The 22,932-nt window shown below is 31.9% G+C and overlaps 1 protein-coding gene across 14 annotated transcripts in view; it reads left to right on the forward strand.

Moving 5' to 3' along the window:
- ADGRL3 (adhesion G protein-coupled receptor L3) overlaps window positions 1-22,932 on the forward strand; it is a 747,432-nt gene that overhangs the window by 337,537 nt on the left and 386,963 nt on the right. For all 14 annotated transcript variants that reach the window (XM_033106169.1, XM_033106171.1, XM_033106175.1 and 11 more), the window contains one exon: window positions 6,202-6,415. In XM_033106169.1, the coding sequence (XP_032962060.1) occupies window positions 6,202-6,415 (214 nt within the window). The remainder of the gene's footprint in view (window positions 1-6,201; window positions 6,416-22,932) is intronic.

Raw genomic sequence — 22,932 nt, forward strand, 5'->3', positions numbered from 1 at the left:
TACATCCTCTCTATCCATTTATCCATTGATAGGCACTTAGGTTGTTTACATGTCTTGGCTATTATGAAAAATGCTGCAGGGAACATGGAAATGCAGATACCATTTTGAGATCCTCACTCAGGACTTTGAGTTTATCTTTCCTTGCTCAGAATGTCTGCCTGTAGAGTTTTACTATCTCCTCTCCTTTATTCACATGTTGTTTCAACTTTTTAAAGACCAGTTTAAGTTTGCTACCTTCAAGAAAACTTTCTTGGGCACCCAAACACATGTTTATCACTTCATTGCTGTTTAATTGGTTCCACATAATTCACAGTGCTTTATGATGTTTTAAAACCTTGCATAGGTGTGTGTATTCTCTCTCCAACGACAAGCTCCTGGAGTCCCATGGAGACACATAGGAATATTCTTGGTGCTTTTGCTCTGGGTCATCTGCCCATCTGTCCTCCCCTGCTCCTAACTTTCACCCATCTGATCTTGTCATTACTCTGTAAATTTTTGGTTTCAGTAATCGTGGGTACCATCTCTCTTGGGATTTCGCCACACTCACAATGTTAGCCAGGGTTCTCCTGATTGTTTTCCAGTTATATTCAGGAAGGATACAATTTCAGAAGCTTGTCAAATTTCATATATCACGTTACCCTATACGAGTTATATGAAGAAATTTGTTACGAGGGATTGGTTTACACAATTAGGGAGGCTGAGAAACCACATAGTTTGCTCTCTGTAAGTTGGTGGCACAGGAAAGAAAGCAATGTAGTTTCATTCCAAACTCGAAGGCCTGAGAACCAGAGGAGCCAATTATGTAAGTAATTAAGAAACTCCTTTAAAATCATTAATCTGGACTGACAAATAGTTTGATTTGCTTCTTTCTCATGAGGAACCAGATCTATTTCCTTTTCATTCCAAAGTTTTCAAAAGTGCCTTTTGTTTCTTATTATGGTCATTGGGATACAGGGAAAAAATACTTGAAACATGTATTAGTAATCAGTGTTCAGTGCTGAAAACTGATTTTATAATACATAATAAGTTTAAATAATACATAATAAGTAAACATATATTTTATATATTTAAACTTAAAAAATATATAATGTTTATATTTATACTTAAATTAGGGACCTAAATGATGTATAAGCAAAAGGATATTAGATTGTCATGTTAGATTTTCTGGTAATTCATTATATGTCTGTGTGTGTATTTTTATTTTATTTATTTATTTATTTATTTATTTATTTATTTATTTATTTTTAAATTTGCTAATTTTCAATATCTGCCCATTAGTTTAAAAGTACACTCTAAACATTCCTTCAGGCTTGGTTCAGAGCTATATTATAATATATAGGCCAAAACTTAGTAATTTAAAACAATAAACATTTGTTAAATTCCATGTTTTTTTCAGTTTAGTCATCAGGGAGTAGTTTGACTAGTAGGTTCTGGCTCAAGGTCTCTTTTGGGGTGGCAGTTGCCCAAAGGAAGGCTTTCTGGTGGCTGGAGGATCAGCTTCCAAGCTGCCTCACTGGCCTGCCTTGCAAGTTCATGCTGGCTGTCAGGAGAGGACTGTTCTTTGCCTTTACCTCACCATGGGGCTGCGTGAGTGTTCTCAAGATACCATGACTGCCTTTGCGCACAGTGTGTGATCCAAGAGAGAGGCTGAAGCTGCAACCAACATCTTGCTAATGAGGTAGTCTTGGAAATCACACACTGTCATTTTTGCCACAATATGTCTGTTAGAGAGTCACAAAGTAAAAGCCACATTCAACGGGAAAGGGAATAAAAATGGAGGACTATCCAAGATTTGTGAACATATTTTAAAACTGACTCCTGGACCTCCTTAATGTAAGCTATACTCCCTCCTGGGTTATCTTATCTACAGCTGTGGTTTTGAGCACTGCCTTACGATTCTCAAATTCATAGAGGTCTATTTTCTGCGTCATTTTGTTCATGTCACTACAATCTAACCATTTGCTTATGCCAGAAACCTGGTAGTCATCGTCATCATTCTCTCCGTTACAACTTCACGTTCTACTAATCATCATAGACTATCTTTTTTGTTCCTAAACAGAGATCAAATATGTTCTCTGTCATTACCCATTTAAAGCAATCATCTTGTCTTTACTACTTAAAATAGCCTTCTAATGTGCATTTCCTTATCCATTTTTGTTTTTTTAATTTTCTCTAGTTAGTATATTGATTTTTATTAAAATATACACAGTTTGGGGTAAACAAAGTGTAAAGGTAAAGAAATGGAAAATAAATACAAATGTAGGCTGTCTTGCTAATATTTTTGTATTCATAACAAACAAATTTATAAGGCAGGCTGCAGATTTCATTCTCTGTTAAGTGGAGATTAGAATACAGTCTTATATTTTGAGTAGATCCTTGAGTATGTAGAACAATACGTGGATAAACCAGAGTTGAATAGAGTCAAACATTACCAAGCCGGCTTAAATAGGAGAGTCCAAGGAAAGAGAAACAAAAACAAGAAGTTTCAATAACAGAGTGGCTGAGGTCTCAAATAAAGTGCAAAAAAATGAAAGTGATTTGTACTGAAACAGGTGCGCAAGAGCAGAGAGCTAGTTCTCTTGTTTAATGCCTGGTCAGAGCTTTTTTTTTTTTTTTAAGCGTGTATTTGACATGGAACTTGGGCACTTCCTGAGGTTTTGGTCGCCTTTAGCAGACCAAACTACCTGGTCAGTAGGTAGTACCAGACGGTTACCAGTTTTCACATCTAAAGCTTTTCCTATTTATTCAGCTAATATCTGTTACACACCTAATAGTTGACACTCCGTTCCTTGTCATGACAAATTAACTCATGGGATAAAAGTGGGAAGGGACTCAAGAATATGCCTTTGATGTATATTAGTTTTTTCATTGCCATTTCACAATGCCCAATGCAGTATTACCCGATATAGCGTACAATCAACTGTTTCATTGACTATACTGCATTTGAATTATTGACATTTTTCATGTCTTAATCTTTTTCTCTAGAAACCAAATTTTCTTCATTGTTAGCATGATAACTGTATAGTAAAACAGAACTTTTAATTTAAGTGTTTTTTTGTTTTGTTTTTTTCCATTGGACTTTGCTTGCTGATTAAAGCCTTTAACAATATAATTAAAAGTAATTTAAATAGGTAATTAGACAATGTTATAGTTTCCAGTAATACATTCCTTTAAACAAAGCATCCATCATTTAGAAATGTAATTTATCACTGGGTGACTGATACAAATACAATTATATGTTAAATGATAGAAAGAATCTACAAATCAACTCTAGTTCTCTGTAAAACTTGCCATATTGAATAATTGTAGAAGGGCCAAAGGAGCTACATAGAAAATCTTGGTCTCCACATTCTAGTTGACTTTGTAACTGTCTAGTGTCTGATTCTAAATCATATATTTGACAGATAAGACCCCAATTAAATCTATGTTTATGCACACATGTTTTGACAAAATTGACTGATGAGTATAATCAACCAAATTGTCCACTTATATTCAAACAAATGCTTTGACTGTATGATTTGCTTATTTGTTTTATTTCTTTGTTAAATTAACTTTTTTTAAGTTAATTTAGCTTAATTGGTTAACAAATATAGCCAGATAATTCAGTGTTTGGAATTAGTTTCAACATGATTTTTTAAATGGTTATACCAAAGTTAAAAAGCAAATTATCTCTTAGCAAATGCTCAAATATTTACTGTAAACATTCTGGAAAATTCTGATTTCAAGGACCTTTTATAAAAAATAAACCTCTCTGATACTATTTAAATGGACCAAAATCATGAAACTTGATCCCCAAATTAGAACATTTTCATTATTCAATAATTCCATTAATGAAAATACTAAACACATCAATGAAAATATTCTCAATATTAAAAAGGACTTTTTGTTTAAGCAACATCTAACTTCTGCATGATCGGTAAACAAGGATATTTTATTTTAGGAACAATAGAAATGCACATTTCAGAAATTCAGTATATTTCTCTTATAAGACTATCCTGTCAATATGTTGACTCAAGATTTAACATTAAAAATAATGTTACAACCCCTTCTAATTATGTAAACTCTCTTTGATCATTGCTGTGAATGTGCTAGATTTTTGTGTGTGTTTGCTGAGAGAAAGAGAGAGAGAGAGAGAGAGAGAGAGAGAGAGAGAGAGAGAGAGAGAGAACACAAACAAGATTTTGAAGACAACCAGGATGGAATTAACTGTATAGTGCAGGTTCAGAACTTTAATAAGTGACCTCTTCAGAAGTTATACATGGGGTCTATTGTACAGTTATGGTTTTTCCAAAATGTTGTATAACTAATGTCATTCTCAATTTTGAAATAATAGATACAGTTTTACAAACCAAATCAATATTTTCTCGACGTCTCAAGTGAAACTATACCGATAAAATTTATCTTTCTCTACCCCCACTCCTTTTACCTCCTTGCTTCTCTTCTCCTTTCTTTTCCTTTCACATTTCATGCTTAGTAAAAAACCAACAAGAAAAGTTGCATATGTTTATTTAAATGCATGTTTAATGTATGTGCACATTAGTGAGTTAATTATCATTGCAAATTTATAGCTATCCTATAGCTCTAAAATTAATTCTCTTATGTGGAAATCAACTTATTGAATTTTTAGTAAACAATTTAAAATTTCAGTTACATGTAATTTAAAAGATTTGTTCAGTTTTTACCGTTAAACATTTGACTTTCTTCCAATAATGCACTGATTATATTCACAATCTTGGATTATGAAACTGCAAAACCTGACATAAAAAATAGTTGGCTGTATGAAAACTAAATATGTGTATATGTTCAGTAAACATGTAAAACCAAAAAGCAAACTAGAAAAAACATTAGCCACAATTATAAAGAACGAGTTTTCAAATTTCTTGATAAAGAACTTTTACAATGCGAACTATGAATAAATGTGACCAAGCAATTAAAAAATAAAAGAAATATGAAAGATCAATAAGCATGAAAATATATTTCATTGTACAAATAAAATAGTGAAAATTAAAATAATTTCATTATATCCTTCTTTGTCTATCACAGTGGCAAATTTGAAAGAATTGGTGAATGTTCTTTTGAAGAGAAAAGTACTGCTGGTGGAAGTGTACATTTTTATTAAAATTTTTGAACATTTAGTTGTTGATATTTGCCAAACTTAAAATATATATCCCCTTTGATCCAATAATTTCATTTATATTTGGATCATTATACTTTTTTTCAAAATGTTATAGCCAAGGTACATAATATGTTCATATTTCTGTGAAGTATTATTCCACAAAAACACTGGAATAGTCCTAAATGCCCATCAACATAAGACCAATTAAATAATATTGTATATGTATATATAATACATCCATTAAGTGTGAGGAATACAATATAGAATTGGAAATATTTACATCATACATTGTTAACTTAATAAATAACATAAATCAAGATATGAAACAATAAGTGTAGTTTGATATGACCTCAGTCAAATTTACTTGAGTAAAATAAAAAGAGTGGTGGGAGGAAACATGTCTATTTGGGTTTTTTTGCAGAAAATTCGAATAGGAAGGTTACCACATTATTAACTGGTAACTTCTTGGCATTGGGGGAAACGTGAGGGGAGGGAAATGCAGGAAAATTTAATTTTTCTCCATACACAATTTGTTTTCTTAAAGAACATTCATTATTTGTATAATTAAGCCCTAAAGTATACAGATTATGTTAACTGCTACTTAAAACATTAAAATTGTGTTTTAAAATTGAAATAGACTGTTTAAATAAGTATATATAAACTCAAGAGCAAAACAAATTTTTAGTAATGGTTTACATGAGAAACAAAACAACATACACACATAATCCCCCTGAGGTTTGATAATATTTGATATTACTCAGCAAATTGGATGATATTTCTATATAGTATACTTCACATACCAGCCAAAGTTTTAGAAAACCTGGAGTGCTTTTTTCCATTTATAAGACAAAAACTGTTCGATCAAGTTTTTAAGAAATACCTGCTATTTTAAGAATACATAGTAACAAAAAACCCCCTAAAGTTACTGAATTGAGAGATACTGTATTTTAGTTAAAATTATGAATTGCAACTGCTTTATTCCTTGGTATTAGTTTACCCTAAACGCTGAAAAAAATCAACGCATGTACTTTTACTTTGTATGTAGTAAAGAGAACTTACTTTTTACGTTTTCCTCTTTCCGTTAGCGTTCAGCCGCGCCCCAATACCAATGGCTGTGGTCCGCAGAGAGCTCTCCTGTGAGAGCTACCCCATAGAGCTCCGCTGTCCAGGAACCGATGTCATCATGATTGAAAGTGCCAACTATGGGAGGACTGATGACAAAATCTGTGACTCTGACCCTGCTCAGATGGAGAATATACGATGTTATCTCCCAGATGCCTATAAGATTATGTCTCAAAGGTATGATATTTCTAATACTCTTTACTTTGTGCAGTTAAAATATAAATTCTCGACATTTATTTGTGTGTAAGAACATAAACAGTGTTGTGTTATTTTAGGATAATCTGAACTACCTTTTCAATATCAAATTATTCCACATATCACTAAAATTCTGGTGTTAGAAATTGCAAAGGGCATTTGGAAATTATTAACTTTTATTAACTTGCATGGTCTGCTTTATGTTCTCTGGAACTGGGTTCATCAGATAAGAAACTAAATTTATTTTTCACAGTTTTCAAAAGCAGAATTTTATAATTTTCTCCAAAAATTTCAGAAAAATTATTTTACTGCAAAAAGTTATTTTCTATCACTGTAAGAAAAGAATAAAAATTAAATTAACAGGTAATTTTTATAGTCATTAATCAAAATACAGTATAGTAAAATACTATTGATTAAAGATTGCTGGCCTTGGAAACAATGAAAGAAATATTCCTTTGATAACTAATATATGTTAATTCATTTAAAACCTTTAAGCTTTCTAAAATATTGCTATATAAAAATAATATAAATTAAGACACCATATAATATCACAAGATCTTCAACTCTAGATAGAGTGGTCAATAGGAATCCATAGTATAGAAGTTTTAAATTACATTCAAGTTTCTTGAAAAATTAGCTAAATATTAAATAGGTTTTTAATGTTTGTTCACTATTACTATGATGTCTCAGAAATCAGAGAGGAACTAATTCATTTAATATAAGCCTGCATGCTTTCTATTCACAAAATTAATTTTAATCAATAAATGATTTATTTAGTGAATTTATTTTTTCATTAGTATTTCTATTTAGGTATTTCTTTTTTCTATTGTATAAAGATTTCTTAAAATATGGAGGAAATTGCAGCATATGCAAAAATAAACAAATTGAAGTATAAAAACAAAAGCAGTAGGTTTCAAGAATTACCTTTCTTGTATGTAAGACAGCCTGCCTTATTAAGAACCTTTTGTCTACTTGAGATACTTAAAATTCTGAAAGTATGTTTGTGCGTGCTTAATAAGTGGATAGGGTGAATATCTTATTTTTTATAAATTGCTGTTTTATCAATTATTAAAATAAATTTTAACATGCCAGTTTTCTGAAGATCAAAGTGTCTGAGATATAATGTACTTGAAGGATAATGGCCTAAACCCTGAGGGCTGTTGTTTGTTTATTGCTAAAATGCTGGCTCATACTAAGGTGAGTGTTTATGAGAAATAAGATTTTAAAGTTAGGGATATATTTGACTTTAGTTTAGGTGCATTTGGTTGTTGCTGTGTAGCTCTTTTGTTATATATTTGACATACCTCCACTTTGGTTAAATTTTCTGATGTTATGCCTAAAAGAAGTTGAAACATTTCATTGTGTGTAGGTGTTGTAATGGTCTCTCAGGAGTGGTTTTCCATGAATAGTAAGGAGTGGGCACTTTATTTTTTTCTGTCAGACCACTAAACATCGGAATCTTTAGAATCCATTTGGAGTGTTGGGTTAAGGAGATTCTGCTTCTCTGTGATTAGGTTTTCATTTAAAATGTAGCGGAAGCATTAGCTTCACTAGCTCTTTGATCTCTGTATGATTTTCACTAAAATTGTTTTAATCCTTTCATTGATATTATTAATGGCTCCCAAAATAAGCCCTTAATCTTATAATTATTGCCAATAACGTCCTCTGGAGCTACTGAATTATATGGGATATGACTATAAAGTGACGAATCTGCAGAGTAAAATTGCTTTAAGCACCCTGAGTAAATCATTTGTGGAAGCCCTGCTGGTGGTTTCTCAAGTAAGAATTGCCACTTAGCTGAAATAACTGTGGTTGATTCTCTACAGAGGCAGGTTCTTTGCTTGTATTTGGACTCTTAAATGTACTGTATTTACACTTGTCCAAAATAAATGCTTTGATTTTTGGAGAGAAGAAGTCCAGTTCCATCTTATAAGCTCCCAAGAGATGGAAGGTCCATGTTCAACTAAGCTGCTTTATAATGAACATTATTGTCATACCAATGACAGAATGTTAAATAATGCTAATAATTACAAGTTATGATATGGACATACCGTACAAATAATGATATGGACAGTTTATATAATGTGTTTGAATGAAAATCATGATGGAACATTTCTAATAGGTATCTTAGATAAATTATTGTGTTCTCTTTCATTTAAACTTCTAGAAACATTATATCTCTAGCATGTCTGTAGATAGGAGAATTATTAAGCATGTCTCTAGATAGGATTATTAATAAATAAATAAAAATTGTTATATTCTTGCATAACCTTGTTAAAAGGGCTTTATACCTTTCTTCAGCCTCATAAATTAGACAGATGTCACAGACAAGGACAGGCATGAAATGCTATTTATGCAATGTTTGCATATACATTGAGCAAATGCATAAATAAAACTGTATACTGACGTGTTAGTTAAGTGTGAAAAACTGGGGACTTGATGAAAAAGGATATGGTGCCCGATTGCCACATTTTCCCCCAGTAGAATATTCAATCAGATGTCAGTTCTAGAAAAGCCTGTTTCCTCACTGCCTTTCAGATCGCACCTCGTCTTCTCAAATCCAAGTGTGTTCTCATGCCATGCTGCCCCCTACCCATTTCAAATTTTGTGTGCTTTCCTTCTTTTTTCATTACTACTAAAAGACTTGTTAAAATGTCAGAACACATATATCTTTCTTAGAACTTCTAATCTCATTTATTATCATCTCCATCCATATATTATAGCATCTGAACATTTATAAACCTGTATTATCACATTTTAGGCAGTTGCCTTGTCTAAATTATAGACTTCTAAAAACCAGATTTTCTGTTCATTTTGACCAAAAACTGACTTGGTATACGAGGTGTGGTTAGAAAATACAGTGGATGTTTAAATTAATGTATACATATATATTATATATTACATATATATTATATATTACATATATATTATATATTACATATATATATATTACAGTAAAAGACACATTGCCATTAATCCCCCCGAAAATACTCCCCCTCACTTTGAACACACTTATGCCATCATTCCTGCCACTTTCTGAAGCAGTTCTGGAAGTCCTCTTTCATGTCTTCTTTTGTGTCTTTACTTCATCCTCCATCATAGTAATGCTCCGTGTCACACACTGCTTCTGGCACAGCAATGTCTGTCAAATAAAAACATTACGGTGTGTCCTCATCCACCTTATTCACTGGATCTGGCACCGTTCAACTTCTAGCTCTTCCCCAAAGTCAAAATGACCATGAAAGGAATACATTTTGAATCAATTCAGGACATGGAGGCAGCCATGAGAGCGCAACTAAAGACACTCATGAAAGAGGACTTCCAGAACTGCTGCAGAAAGTGGCAAGAACAATGGGATAGGTGTGTTCGAAGCGATGGGGAGTATTTTGAGGGGATTAATGGCAAAATGTCTTTTATTGTAATAATGTTTTGTAATTTAAACATTCACCATATTTTCTGATCCCACCTCGTATAATGTTGTGTAAATGAACTTTAAAAAAATATGCTTTCCACTTTAAAGCTTTCTTTATGTCATACCACTTTAAAGCTTTCTTAACTCTATTACCTGAGTTTTTATTTCTTTTCATTTTATGTCGATACACTTTAGAGGGTTTAAAAAATAGTGCATATCGCTTGGGAATCTAAATGTGAAAATGATTATTGGCAAATGGCAACTGCAGAAATTTTGCATTTTAAATTCAGCTGAGGTTTCATACTATCTTTAGGTATTAATGGAAATATTTCCATTTTTAATTCCACCAACACTTGTAAGTTCATATATAGTTCACGCTAAGAATTACTCTGGAGTTCAGTGGATAAATAAGTGAGATGTGCTTCCTCCTGCCACCAAAATTGTGCTTTTTTTTTTGGGGGGGTAGGGGCTGTTGAAAACAAATAGTTATATAATTTGTTCAATATTTTATTTTTATTTCATTTACATTGATTGAAGAATTAAAAAATGGAGGAAATCTCTTCCAGCTAAATGATATTAGGAAGTGTTCATTGGAAAGGAAGTGTTAAGCTAGTCCTTGAAGGATGGCAGCATTAATGGATACCCAAGTGATAACAGGTATATATAAATGGATAAACACCAAAAAAGAATACAATGGAAGTTTCCTTTCAATTACCCTTCATCCATCCTTTTCTATCTTGGCTTCACAAGCTTATTGGTGTTCCACTGTGCACTGTTTAATCTCTCTAAGACCTCTTCTAATTGTGCCACTGCATGAGGCCAGTCCCCCACCTGTATGCCCCCAAACCCTCTCCAAAGAGCTGTGGCACATCCTCTTAAGAAACCTTGATAATTCAACGACAAACTAGCTTAATGCAATTTCCTTACCAATAAAAACTCATTTGGAGTAATTATAAATTGGACATAAACTGCATCTATGTGTGCGAAGTTTGAATATTATATAATATAGTAGCCTCATTCCAGCTTTTTATGACTCATATTTTAAATATGTGATATAACAGCTGACTTTATATAGAATAGCGTATCTTTTCTAATTGAAAAGGCATTTGTGGTTATGCACATATAAATATATATCATGCAAAACAGGAAAATTGTACATAAGTGTACAACTCAATGAATTTTTCAACGAACTTGTACAACTAACAACAAGATGAAAATACAGAACATTAACAGACATCCCCCTACCTTGTGCACTGTACCAGTGATATATCCACTTGTGTGAAGAATTGTCCCTATTCTGACTTTTAACACCCTAAGTTAGTTTTGCCCATTTTGTAATTTAAGTAAATGGATTCACATAGCATGTGCTTCTTGTGTCTGGCTTCTCTCATTCAATGCATTTTTTTAATACAACTTTATTGAAGCATTTTTATATATGACATAATTTACTCATTTCAAATGTACAATATATTTTTAGAGAATTTATCAAATGGTGCAACCATCACCTTAAAAGAGTTTTAAAGTACACATATTACCATCACCACCATAAGATTCTGCATGTCCATTACTGATAAACTCTGTCTCCTTTCCCACCCTATGCAATAACAAATCCATTTCCTATCTATAAATCTATCCTTAATACATTATTTTTTAGGCTGAAAAAACAAATATTTGAAATCAAGTTAACTTTAGTGAGCTTTTCAGTGAGGACAATATCAAAGAAATATTAGCAGTTATTTCTGGAGGCATGTAAATAAATACTGTGTTTCCCCGAAAATAAGACCTAGCTGTACAGTCATCTCTAATGTCTCTTTTGGAGCAAAAATTAAAATAAGACCTGGTCTTATTTTGCTGTAATAAAGACCGGGTCTCTTATAATCTAATATATTGTAATATAATATAATGTAATATAATGTAATATAATATAATGTAATGTAATACCCAGTCTTATTTTGCTATAATACCCTTATTATTATATAAAACTGGATCTTATATTAATTTTTGCTCCAAAAGGCGCATTAGAGCTGATTGTCTAGCTAGGTCTTATTTTCGGGGAAACATGGTATGTTGTTTGCATTTTGAATTATCTTAGAACCAAAGATCACGAATCTAGACATTTAAAAAATGTCATCCTTAGAGTTTCCTATCAAGTAGAGATGTTAAATGTATAAAATTGGAGTATTTTTTCTATCTAAGTGAGTTATCTAAGTTCTTTTAGCAGTATTTTAGCAATACTACATTTTCACATGTCATAGTCACATCAGGAAAATGAAAAAAAAAAGGATGGAGAGAAAGAATTGTTTCTCACATTGCTGAACAAGTGATATTTCAGTTTATATCAGTACCTCTGCAGGGGATTTTACAGCTTACAAAAGATTTTGTTTTCTGTTGTTTTCATTCCTGGTGAAGTTAGAAACTCTTTCAAGAGCAGTAGAAGAAGAAATGCCAGTGGCAATTTTTGTGTGTACATAGCTTAGTAAATGTATTGCAATAACTATGTGTATATACATGAGTTTTTCAACATGAATGTTCTCCTTTGTTCCTTTGACAGATTCCATTACATTATGATCTTATATTTCTCTTATAAATTGTACCAGATCAGAAACAATTCCTTATATAACGGACTTGTCCATTGAATCTATGTTCTTTGCAGTACAAAGAACAGATAGACATAGAAACTATACACATATAACTCAGTGCCTGTAGGATGATTGTTGTGTGTATGTTTATTAAATTAAAAAATAAATAAATAAAAGGAAATTAAGGAATAAAGGAAGTTGACTCCCATTTCCAAAACCCAAATATAGAGAATATGGAAAAACAGGAAAGTTTCTATCTGGAAGGCATTTCTGTAATCTCTTCTAATGTTTTTGCTCATTGCAATTCTGAGAATATATTTTGATAATGTCCTGTAAAATGCTTCCTAATCCTCCTTGCTATTAATTTAATTTTGAGTGGAATTATATGTTACATATGTGTAGTTCGAAATTTAAAAGTTTAATAAATGATTCAAATATTTCAGAATAACTTAGGGTAAAAGCTAAAGGGAGTTGTGTTGGTTGTCTCTTATGGGCCATAGGAGATATGAACCCTTTGTGCAGCCATTCTCTAAGCATGGTTTCTGGACATTCAGAATCACTGAGTCTTTTCCAGGATTTCCAGAAGACCAAATCTATTTTCATAACAACACTGAGATATTATTTTCCTTTTTCATTGTATAAGACAGACAATGGTGCAAAGATATACTGGTGGTGCAAAAGAATAGTGTGTAAACCTGCTGACATCTTAGCAGGGATCAAGGCAGTGGCGACAGTGTACTTTAAAACATTTCTCAGTTTTCATTTTTAACATGGTGAATGTCAATAGGTATAACTCACATAAACTGATAGTCTTTGTGAATCTTAATAACTTTAAGAATGAAAGAGGTCATGAGACCAAATAGGAGAATAGATTGTATTGCAAATACAATATTTTTCACTTCTTTTTGGCTGAACATTAGTCATTTATGATGTGTTTTCATTATTTTTACATTGCATAATACTCATTTGATTTGATTTAAATTCATCTGTTATTTTTCTGAGTGAATTATTTTTGAGGAGAAGACTGTCAGTATGTTGTATAGTAGTCTCTGCTAATACACAGCCAGATGAGAATTAGAACCTTTATAACCTGAAAATTACTGTGTTGTTTTCTGTTCAGATACTCATGCAATTAATCTTTCATAAAATTATAACAAAAACTGCTTAAAATTAAAAATATAATGTTAAAAACAATAGAAATTTAGATTAGCTTATTTTTAAATGGAATATATCACATAGATTAATAGTACTGGGCAGGGGGAAGCCCAGCCATGATATTATTCTAAACACAAAAATGTTGGAGGAACTAAATTTATAAGTACATACCGTGTTTCCCCAAAAATAAGACCTAGCCAAACCATCAGCTCTAATGCGTCTTTTAGAGCAAAAAGTCATAAAAGACCTGATCTTATTTTACTACAATGTAAGACCAGGGCAATATTGTCTGCTTGTCCAATGAATAAAAGACTTTTTGACCAATATAAAAAAAAAAAAAGACTGGGTCTTATAATATAAGACAGGGTATGATATAATACCGGGTAATATAATAATATAATACAATACAATACAATACAATACCAGATATAATATAATGTAATGTAATATAATATAATGTAATGTAATATAATATAATATAATATATATATATATATATATATATATATATATATATATATATATATATATAATACCGGTATAATATAATATAATATATAATGTAAGACCAGGTCTTATATTAATTTTTGCACAAAAGACGCATTAGAGCTTATGGTCTGGCTAAATCTTATTTTTGGGGAAACACGTATATGCTGGAAAAAAAGGTTTTTAATTTTAAAGGATCATTGATTTTAATTTTCTTTTTTAAAAAAGTTAATCTTGTAAAGACAGAGTTTTAGAAGTTTGGGTAGCTGTTTACTGGTATGCTTTAAATTTTCTGAATTCTTTTTAATTTGTCAGTGTTAGTGGTAGCTCCAGTGAATTTAGCCATTAGTAAATGCATTGCCAAACAGACTAAACAAAGTAATCCTAATAGAGATTTAACACAGTTAGAGCTGGTCAGATAGATTTACCTGGAATTTGTCTTGTTTCACATTTGATATATACAACATAAGAACCTTTTTTTTTTTTCATTTACAGCAAATGATTATCTTAGTTGTTTCCCCACCTCCAGCTTTTTAGAGATGTTTACACTCCCTGATCAGTCTGTAGAACTTGACATCTTGTTGAAAATATTTATAAGATATTACTGAAAAAGGAAAGCTAAAAAGCTTCTGAAAATTAGAGGATATTGCATGAAAATACTTGAGTTAATTATTTTGAGTTTTGTTTAAATCCAAATGGAGAAGGACTAAGCAGTTTATGAATATAGATCTGTCACTGATTTAGTGTGATATCCACTGGACTCTGGAGAAAAAATAATTATAGTGGTATTTAAGAGACATTCAGAATACATACCTCAGTTTCTCTGTCATTACAATGATTTTAAAGATTTCTGTGCTATTGGCTGAGCAGGTCCGAAAGTATTTTGACTGCCTTTCATTTTTCGTTTTATGATGAGGATGTGAGTTACATGGAGTTTAAGAAATTTACCTGAAATTACTTATTTAATATATGATAGCAAAAACATGCCTGCTCTCTTCAGGTACAAAGCCTATAATTTCTTTACTATTGTTTTTTTTCTTTTCAAACAGAATACATTTTGATACAAGGAAAGGTCTTTATTCACTTTTTTTAATGCAATAGAAAAAGCAAGTGAAAGATTCAAATCCATCCATAAGTTATATAATTCAATCTTTTTTTTTAAGTTTTTCCTTTTTGATTGACTTATTTTCACTTATTTATTTATCCAATACCACCTTGTTGTACAAAAAGGATTGAGGTGGTTGAAAATTACAAGACACTGAAATTTGCATCTAGAGATGGAAAAAGACAAGTGTTGTAAGCTCTTATAGCAGCAGGATAGAGATGGTGACAAAAGAAGTAGAGGTAGGTGGGCCTGGAGAGGCCATGCTCTCCCAAAGGGACAGAGCCTCCTGCTTCAGCAGGCTGCTGCTTGGAGGGAAGGAATGCGTAAGAAATTCTGGATCTAATTTCAAAGGATGGCAGAAATGAAGATTTCCTGTATTATAAATAAAAGAAACTCAATTTTTTAGGATCCTCAGGTTTGAATCTCTGATGTTAGAAGTCAGGTAGTGGTTTTCTTTGGAGGTGTGGGGATGACCACATGTGGTGTGGGGATAGTGCATGAGAGGGAGATTGCTGGAACATTCTGTGCCTTGATCTGGCCTGGTTACATGAGTATGTGCAGTTGGTGAACATTTCATGGAACCATGAACCAAGCTTACAAAATAGATCAATGTAGTCATTTAGTGTCATCTTTAGGAAACTATCCTTTCCTTGCCGTTGGACTATTTAGGTAGTTTTCCTTCAGCTGTAGTTTTAATATTCAGGATATAATGTACTTGAAAAAAATCGGGACCACATTCAGTTGTTATTGGTAATAATACTTGTTAACATTTACTGTGTGCTTTTTATTTGCTATAAACTCTGGTAAAGAATTTGCCATTCATTGTTTTATTCTTCCCCATAACTATGAAATACATATTGTGATCACTTCCATTTTGCCAGTGAGATCAAAATGGAAATTTACTTGCTGATTAATTTAAACCAACACACAGGCTTATTTGAGAGATTTGGGACTTTATTTAGTATAGCAAGGATTATTAAATTATGAAGTTTTAAGAATAGTTAAAAACTGCTCCTGATCATGATAATGATGGTGAGAAAAGATACTCATTTCCTCTCAAACACGCAACCAAATATTGGATTGATTTGGCTCAGGTTTTATCAGTATTCAATTACAGCCATACACAAATTTGATAGAAACAATTTAATTATTGTGAATCTGAAACTCTCCAGCTCCTAAACCCCGTTTTTATTTGAATCAATTATGTTTATAAGGTGTTTTGGATGATGTAATGATTCTTAGAAAAACAAGCATTGATAGAACAGAGCTGATTGCATTACTATATGTTTCCAAACCATATATTAGCAATTATTTATTGAGAATTTCCTATGGGACAGACAATGTTCTAAGCACTTTATATGAATTAACTCATCTAATTATTTTCTCACTCCCATGAAATGGATACTATTGTCATCCCTACCTCACTGATAGTGAACTAAAGAAAGTTTAAGTAACACAGTGACTGGGAATTTGCAATTTTAAACTAGGCAGTCCAGGTCCAAAATCCATGTTAACTACAATTTATTGCCTTGTGAGCCATATCTAATAGGTGTACTGTTTTTAATAAACGGAACTGACCTAAGAAACAAGTATGAATTATTACTGAAAATATGTGCATGTGTGTGTGTACCTGTATGTTTGTTTACCCTCACACACATCTGCAGTTTTAGTTGTTGGCTACTATTTTCACATACAAATTATGAGAACATGGCATGAAGCTTATTAAATTATATAGCATTTATTTGATGCCTTACAATAAGTTTTCTGGCAAAAACACTTAAATACTTGTGGTGAAATTTATTTGGAAAAAAAAATCTATGAAATCATATTTTGTTATTTTTATAATTTTGGAATTATGGGAACAAAATTATCTATACGAATACTTCAGTAAAGATGAATTTACTTAGAATAACAGGATAAGTTGACATTTGCACGGTACATGGAAATAGAAGAAAATAGATGGCATGAGGTGCAAACTTTAGAACAGAGAGGACTCATGAGTTAGAAACTAAATACATCACATGAGTACTTTTAAATACTTGCAAATGAGAAAATGTATCATTCTTACTCAAACTTGAATGTAAATTTTTAGACAGCGTGACTCTTTACAATCAAAGCTTTTACTAAATAGGTTATAAAAATGAAAATGGATTGTTCTGTATTTGTACCATTCTACAGTAACTTTGTTTTACTATATATAGATCAGTTTATTCTTGTTTGTATTTTAATTTTATTTTTTGTTTCCTGCAAGAACTCAATTATCCTGAAAACATATAGCTAAATTTGCCACAATGAATACTGTAGTAGACATGAGTTTGATTGGTTGTTTCTTTATTATTAAGACTATTACTAAATAAAATAAATTATTCAGTGTAATACATTTTGAATTTTCCCATCATGTGGTGATGTGCATAATTTAAGAGAAATGTTATTTCCCAAGTTCTTGGGGAATAACTGTGACTCTAATATTTGTTAATATGAAAAATGCTTTAATGGCACTGGTTTCTGTAAAATCATATATTTATTACATGTGTAGCAGGGATATATGTAAATCATATTTATTTGTAAAATGGTAAAAGCAAAATATGTTTTTTCATTCATATTGGCTGATTTGGATATATACTATACATATGTGTATTTTGGCTTGAAAGACTTGCGGTCTTTCCAAAAATGCTAGCATCCATAATTATTAGTACTATCAACCATATGAAAATAAAAATTTGGATCTGTTTCTTGGACTTGTGAATTTATTGTTGAAATAATATTTTGAAAAGAATGTAAATCTACAGGAATATTGCATTATAAAAAGAAGAAAACATCAAAAGTAATAAAGACAAGAGGATAGGTGGTTGTTACAAAAATAGGAAACCAGATGGCTATGGGTTTGCACGTGAGTAGATAATAATTGAACTGAATAGAACCTTTTTAACTAAAATTACTGATGTTGTTGAATTATTTAGAAACACTCTGATGTTTTCAAACCATCACCACTGATTATCTGACCAAATCTGTATTTTACATTTAATTAATTTACTCCTGGATATTTGAATTTACTTATCAAATATTGTATGCTATTTTTATGTGAAAAATTTATGATAGTCCTCTACCAAGGTGGGCATATTATTAAAAATAATAGGCTAGTATTATCTCCTGATTTAGTAACATTGACTTTTTTGTTTCATTATAATAGTAGTTTTAGTTTTAGTTTCAGAATTATGCCCACGAAGCGCACCAAGCCTTGGTTATATGCTATAATACTTAAGTGTTTCAGTGATAAGTGATATATGTAATATATGAGTTTCACAGGTTATACCTATCCATTTCTAACTTTATCTAAATACTCATTTTTATTATCTAATATCTCTCACCAAACAACAACTACTTCTCTTTTCTTTAGAATATAGTATAAAAATACCTAAGCCCAGTTTACCATTTATAACGTCCTAGACAGTGAGATTATTTCTATGTAGGTATTTTGGATATTAGGGTCACAAAAATGTACTTCTCTGTAAATTAGTCTCTGCATAATTTGTCATAATAAAAGGCCTTTCACCTTTCCACGGAATACAAGTAGATCATCCTTCATCCTTGCCTGAGGAGAGAAAGGATTCTGAATTACTTTCCAAGTTCAGTTCTAAAAAAATAACATAAAATCTTTCAAATGACCTTATATTTAATCATTTCATCCAGTAAATGTTCTCTGCTGAAACATTAAAAAAAAAAAAGAAGGAAACTACTGGGGGTGGCCGGTTAGCTCAGTTGGTTACAGCAGGGTGCTCTTCACAAGGTTGCTGGTTAGATCCCCACATGGACCACTATGAGCTGCACCCTCCACAACTAGATTGAAACAACTATGTGACTTGGAGCTGATGGATCCTGGAGAAACACGCTTAAATAAAAGTTTTTTTTTAAAAAAAATACTACCACTATAACAACAAACTTTATGTGTAGCATAATCTTTCACTTTAAGTCGTAGAAGAGGAAAAGCATAAATTAATAAAAGCAGCACAAGCCCACATGGATATTGGACTGGAATATAAGCCTCCTCCAAAATCACAGAAAAATCTGTCTCAATGAAAGATGTTAAATACATAACATGTAGCTAAAATGTTTAAACATTAGTGCATATCAAGAAAAAATGATTCTTGATGTTATGTAGCTGCATACATATATGATGGCTGTAGGTGCATTCTAAAGGGATGTAAGAAACAAAAGACAAAATGATGTTGCAACATAAATCTTATCCCCTACATTCTTTTATTCTGTTGTACCAGTTTCTTGTGGGAAATAATTGAAGAACATGGTGTTTTGATGATGGTAGCATGAACTCAATATATCCTTAGAGTAGCAGATTTGAAACTGTTATGCCAGTAGTGGTGATACACATATGTGCACACACACACACACATACACAAAACTAAATGAGAACATAACTTCCGAGACATAAATGCATAGGATATTTATGATGTGTATTTATAGGATGCAGATTAATTTCAAGAAAAACATCAATGTATTTTCCCTGGAAATAGATAGTTACATTGTTAGTTAATGGTTCAAGATTTCAGAAGATATAAATTCTCTCTCATTTGTTAAGAAATAGAGGAGCATCTTTCTTATTAATTTATTTTATTTATTTATTTTCTAAATTTTGTTTCAGAAAGATAGACCAGACATAATTATTTTACTTTGCTGTTGATAATATTTATGCTCAAACAGGTAACTTCATTAATCTAAGGTTAAAAGTTACCTGTGCCTATTTGTTTTAAATTTAACTATATAAATCTGTTTTCATCACCAGTTCATTTGGAAAGCAGAATGACTTGTATTTGTTATTATGAAATAAAAGTGTATCTTTCATTTGTCTGCAAGATTAAAAAAAATTAGTTTAAGTTGTTGGAACTTATAATTGAAAAATAGAATATCCTAGTTATAAGAGGAAACAAATTGGAAATGGGATAGTCAGCAGTTGTATAGAGACTTTCAGAAGAATATGTTTCTTGGAGCTCCAAAATTATATTTGTTTTAGGAAGTTGTTTAGAAATCACTGCCTCCTCTTCAGATACTTACGCCTCATATTCTTCGTTCAGAGCACGTGCTTTCAAGTCTTTGCAGCTGACCTTGGTTTGAAATGCAAGCCATGTGTCTTGGTGCTCATTGGCTTTCTGAGCAATTTAGAAGTAAAATACTTGCACTGAAGGCTCATAATGAGGACAGAAGAATCTATCTTGTGTAGCAGCACAGTGTTAAAGTGGTTATTATTATTATAATGACTACAGGTATATATGTATTCTATATTATCATCTATTGTTGAATAAGAGGTGTCTTTCTGGACTTTGGTAATTGTTTTTGATGTAAGTTGAAAGAGTTGTGTATAAAGAATTCCTGTCAGAAAAAAGATCTCCAGTATGCCTTTGGCAATACATCAGCTCCATATTCTAAACAAGTATGATGTATATACATTTGTAAACTTTTTTTGCTCTACACTTTTTCAATTCTTTTATGACCTTCGGGTAAAGAGTTTTGGTTCTGGGAAAATCATTACAGCACATGAAGTTTACCTTTAAAACCAGATTATTTTATGTATGTATGTATGTATGTATGTATGTATGTATGTATATTTATTTATGTTGCGGTGGTGGGTGCTTTCACTTCTTTGAGTTGCAGGACCTCAGGCCTTACTTCTGTAATCTCTCTTCTCCACCCCACTCTTTGCTTCGTACTTAAGAGTACCATCACGTTCTTAACTTTAAAATTATCTCGCTGATTTTGAATGTCATTAATGATTTCCAATTTTCAAATTCATCTTTCACGAAATGGGTTAATATCTAGTAGGCCAATTCTAACAAACATACTTTCTGTTTCCTTTCAAATGTCATGAGACAAACCCTTTGTTTTTTGTGTGTCTATTCAACAGACCCTGGCAAAAATTACTCTTTATTGTTATTCTACCAGTTTTTGAAACTTACAGAACATGGTCTTATTTCTAATACTATAAAGTCTGCAAAACATTTGTTTTCCTAATCAATCAATTTATATGTTAAACATAATTTATGAAAATATGAATGAGCTGTGTCAGTGAACTCAAATTATTAATTCTCATAAAGAGCAATACACTTTGACCATAAATTGCAGAAAAAGGTTTTGCACGTTTGATACTGTGTTCATGAAGCTCAAATAACCATGATTGAAACTGATGTAAATTTTATTTTTCCTAAGTTCCTTAGACCCTGAATGATATTGCAGACACACCTATTTACATACTAAGATTCATAAATATTCCAAATTGATTTATTTCTGCTATACTTTGTGCCAGTGGTGGTAGGGGCTAGTCTGTCAGGGTTCCATTGTGGTTTTAAGCTAGAGGAAGCAAAATAATTAATTTGGGAAAATTTTTTTCAGAGGTGAACGAAATTAAAATAAAACGAAGCTGTGTCTTTCTTAGCAGATGAATGGAAGCGCTATCATTTGCATGTCATACAAACTACCGTAGCTAAGGGTTTCCGTCATCCTTGCATCTTAAAGTGGTTCATATTTTTTAAAGCAGGTTGTTCAGTATTATTCCTTCCACATCATTATGAATATAACTTGTTAGATCATTTTAGTTTTAAATGAGATAGATAGATAGATAGAAAAAACACACATGAGTATATAAATAAATAGAAGTATATTATTTCAGATAAAGGAATAATCCTTGGAAAAGTTGGTCTTACGAGTTGCTTGATTCAGGCCTTCTTGTTTCATATCTGGTGACTCTGGGTTCCCTGCTTCCTTGGGCTTCCACAAGATGACATCCTCGAACCTCCAGGAATCCCAGGTTTTCTTTCTCATGGCTAGAGATGTTCCAAGACTTACTGTACCCTAAGGAAAAGTCTCTATCTCTGCATGCCCAGCCAAATCCATTTATCCTGACTGGATCAGCTTGAGCTCACATCTCTAAGCAGTCACTTTGGTAGAGAGTGGGATATATAGATTGTGTTAGACCAGTAGTTCTCAACTGGGGATGAGTTTTGCCCCTCAGGGTATATTTGACAATGCCTGGAAACATTTCTGGGCCTCACAACTGGAAGGGTGATGAAGCTGTCTTGTGTGAAGAGGCCAGGCTTGCTGCAAAATATTGTACAATGCACAGCATGACCTCTCAAGAACAAAAAGTTATCAAGAGCCAAATGTGATGATGTCCATGTTGAGAATCACTGCCTTGAGCCAATCAGCACCTACCCCAATCCCAGGTGAAGCACATGCCTAACAATGAGGGAAGAATGTGCACTTAAGGGAAATCTGTATGTTCTTGACAGAATACAAGAGCAGTAGATGCTGGGGAGATAATCAAAACTATCCATTCCCCTACTCCAAAGGGAATTCAGTGTTTTCTGTGTAATATCACAAATGGTTTACCCTTTACTAGAAATAACAATGCTAGGTATAATACTGTATAATATGTTACAAATATAATGACAGAGGTTATTATTATTTACAAAGTATTTTGCTTCCCACTGAGATGTTTATCTATCTACTTACAAGAGGCTATATTTTGAGCCATGAAAATATCACAGGATTGATAAGAAATGTTGCTTGGGAATGTCTCCAGAAATCATTCCTTTAAGGCTTGATGTTAAGTAATCGAATTTTGTAGATTTTCTCTTCTATTTGAGATATTTTAAAGAATAATCTTTGTAGATTTTTAGAGAAGGATGCTACAATGTCATTTCATTTTGGCAATGTTGTTGAAAACATTTTGATAGACCACATAAGGAACAGTTAC

This window comes from Rhinolophus ferrumequinum, chromosome 5 (assembly GCF_004115265.2).
Source record: "Rhinolophus ferrumequinum isolate MPI-CBG mRhiFer1 chromosome 5, mRhiFer1_v1.p, whole genome shotgun sequence".
NCBI lineage: Eukaryota > Metazoa > Chordata > Mammalia > Chiroptera > Rhinolophidae > Rhinolophus > Rhinolophus ferrumequinum.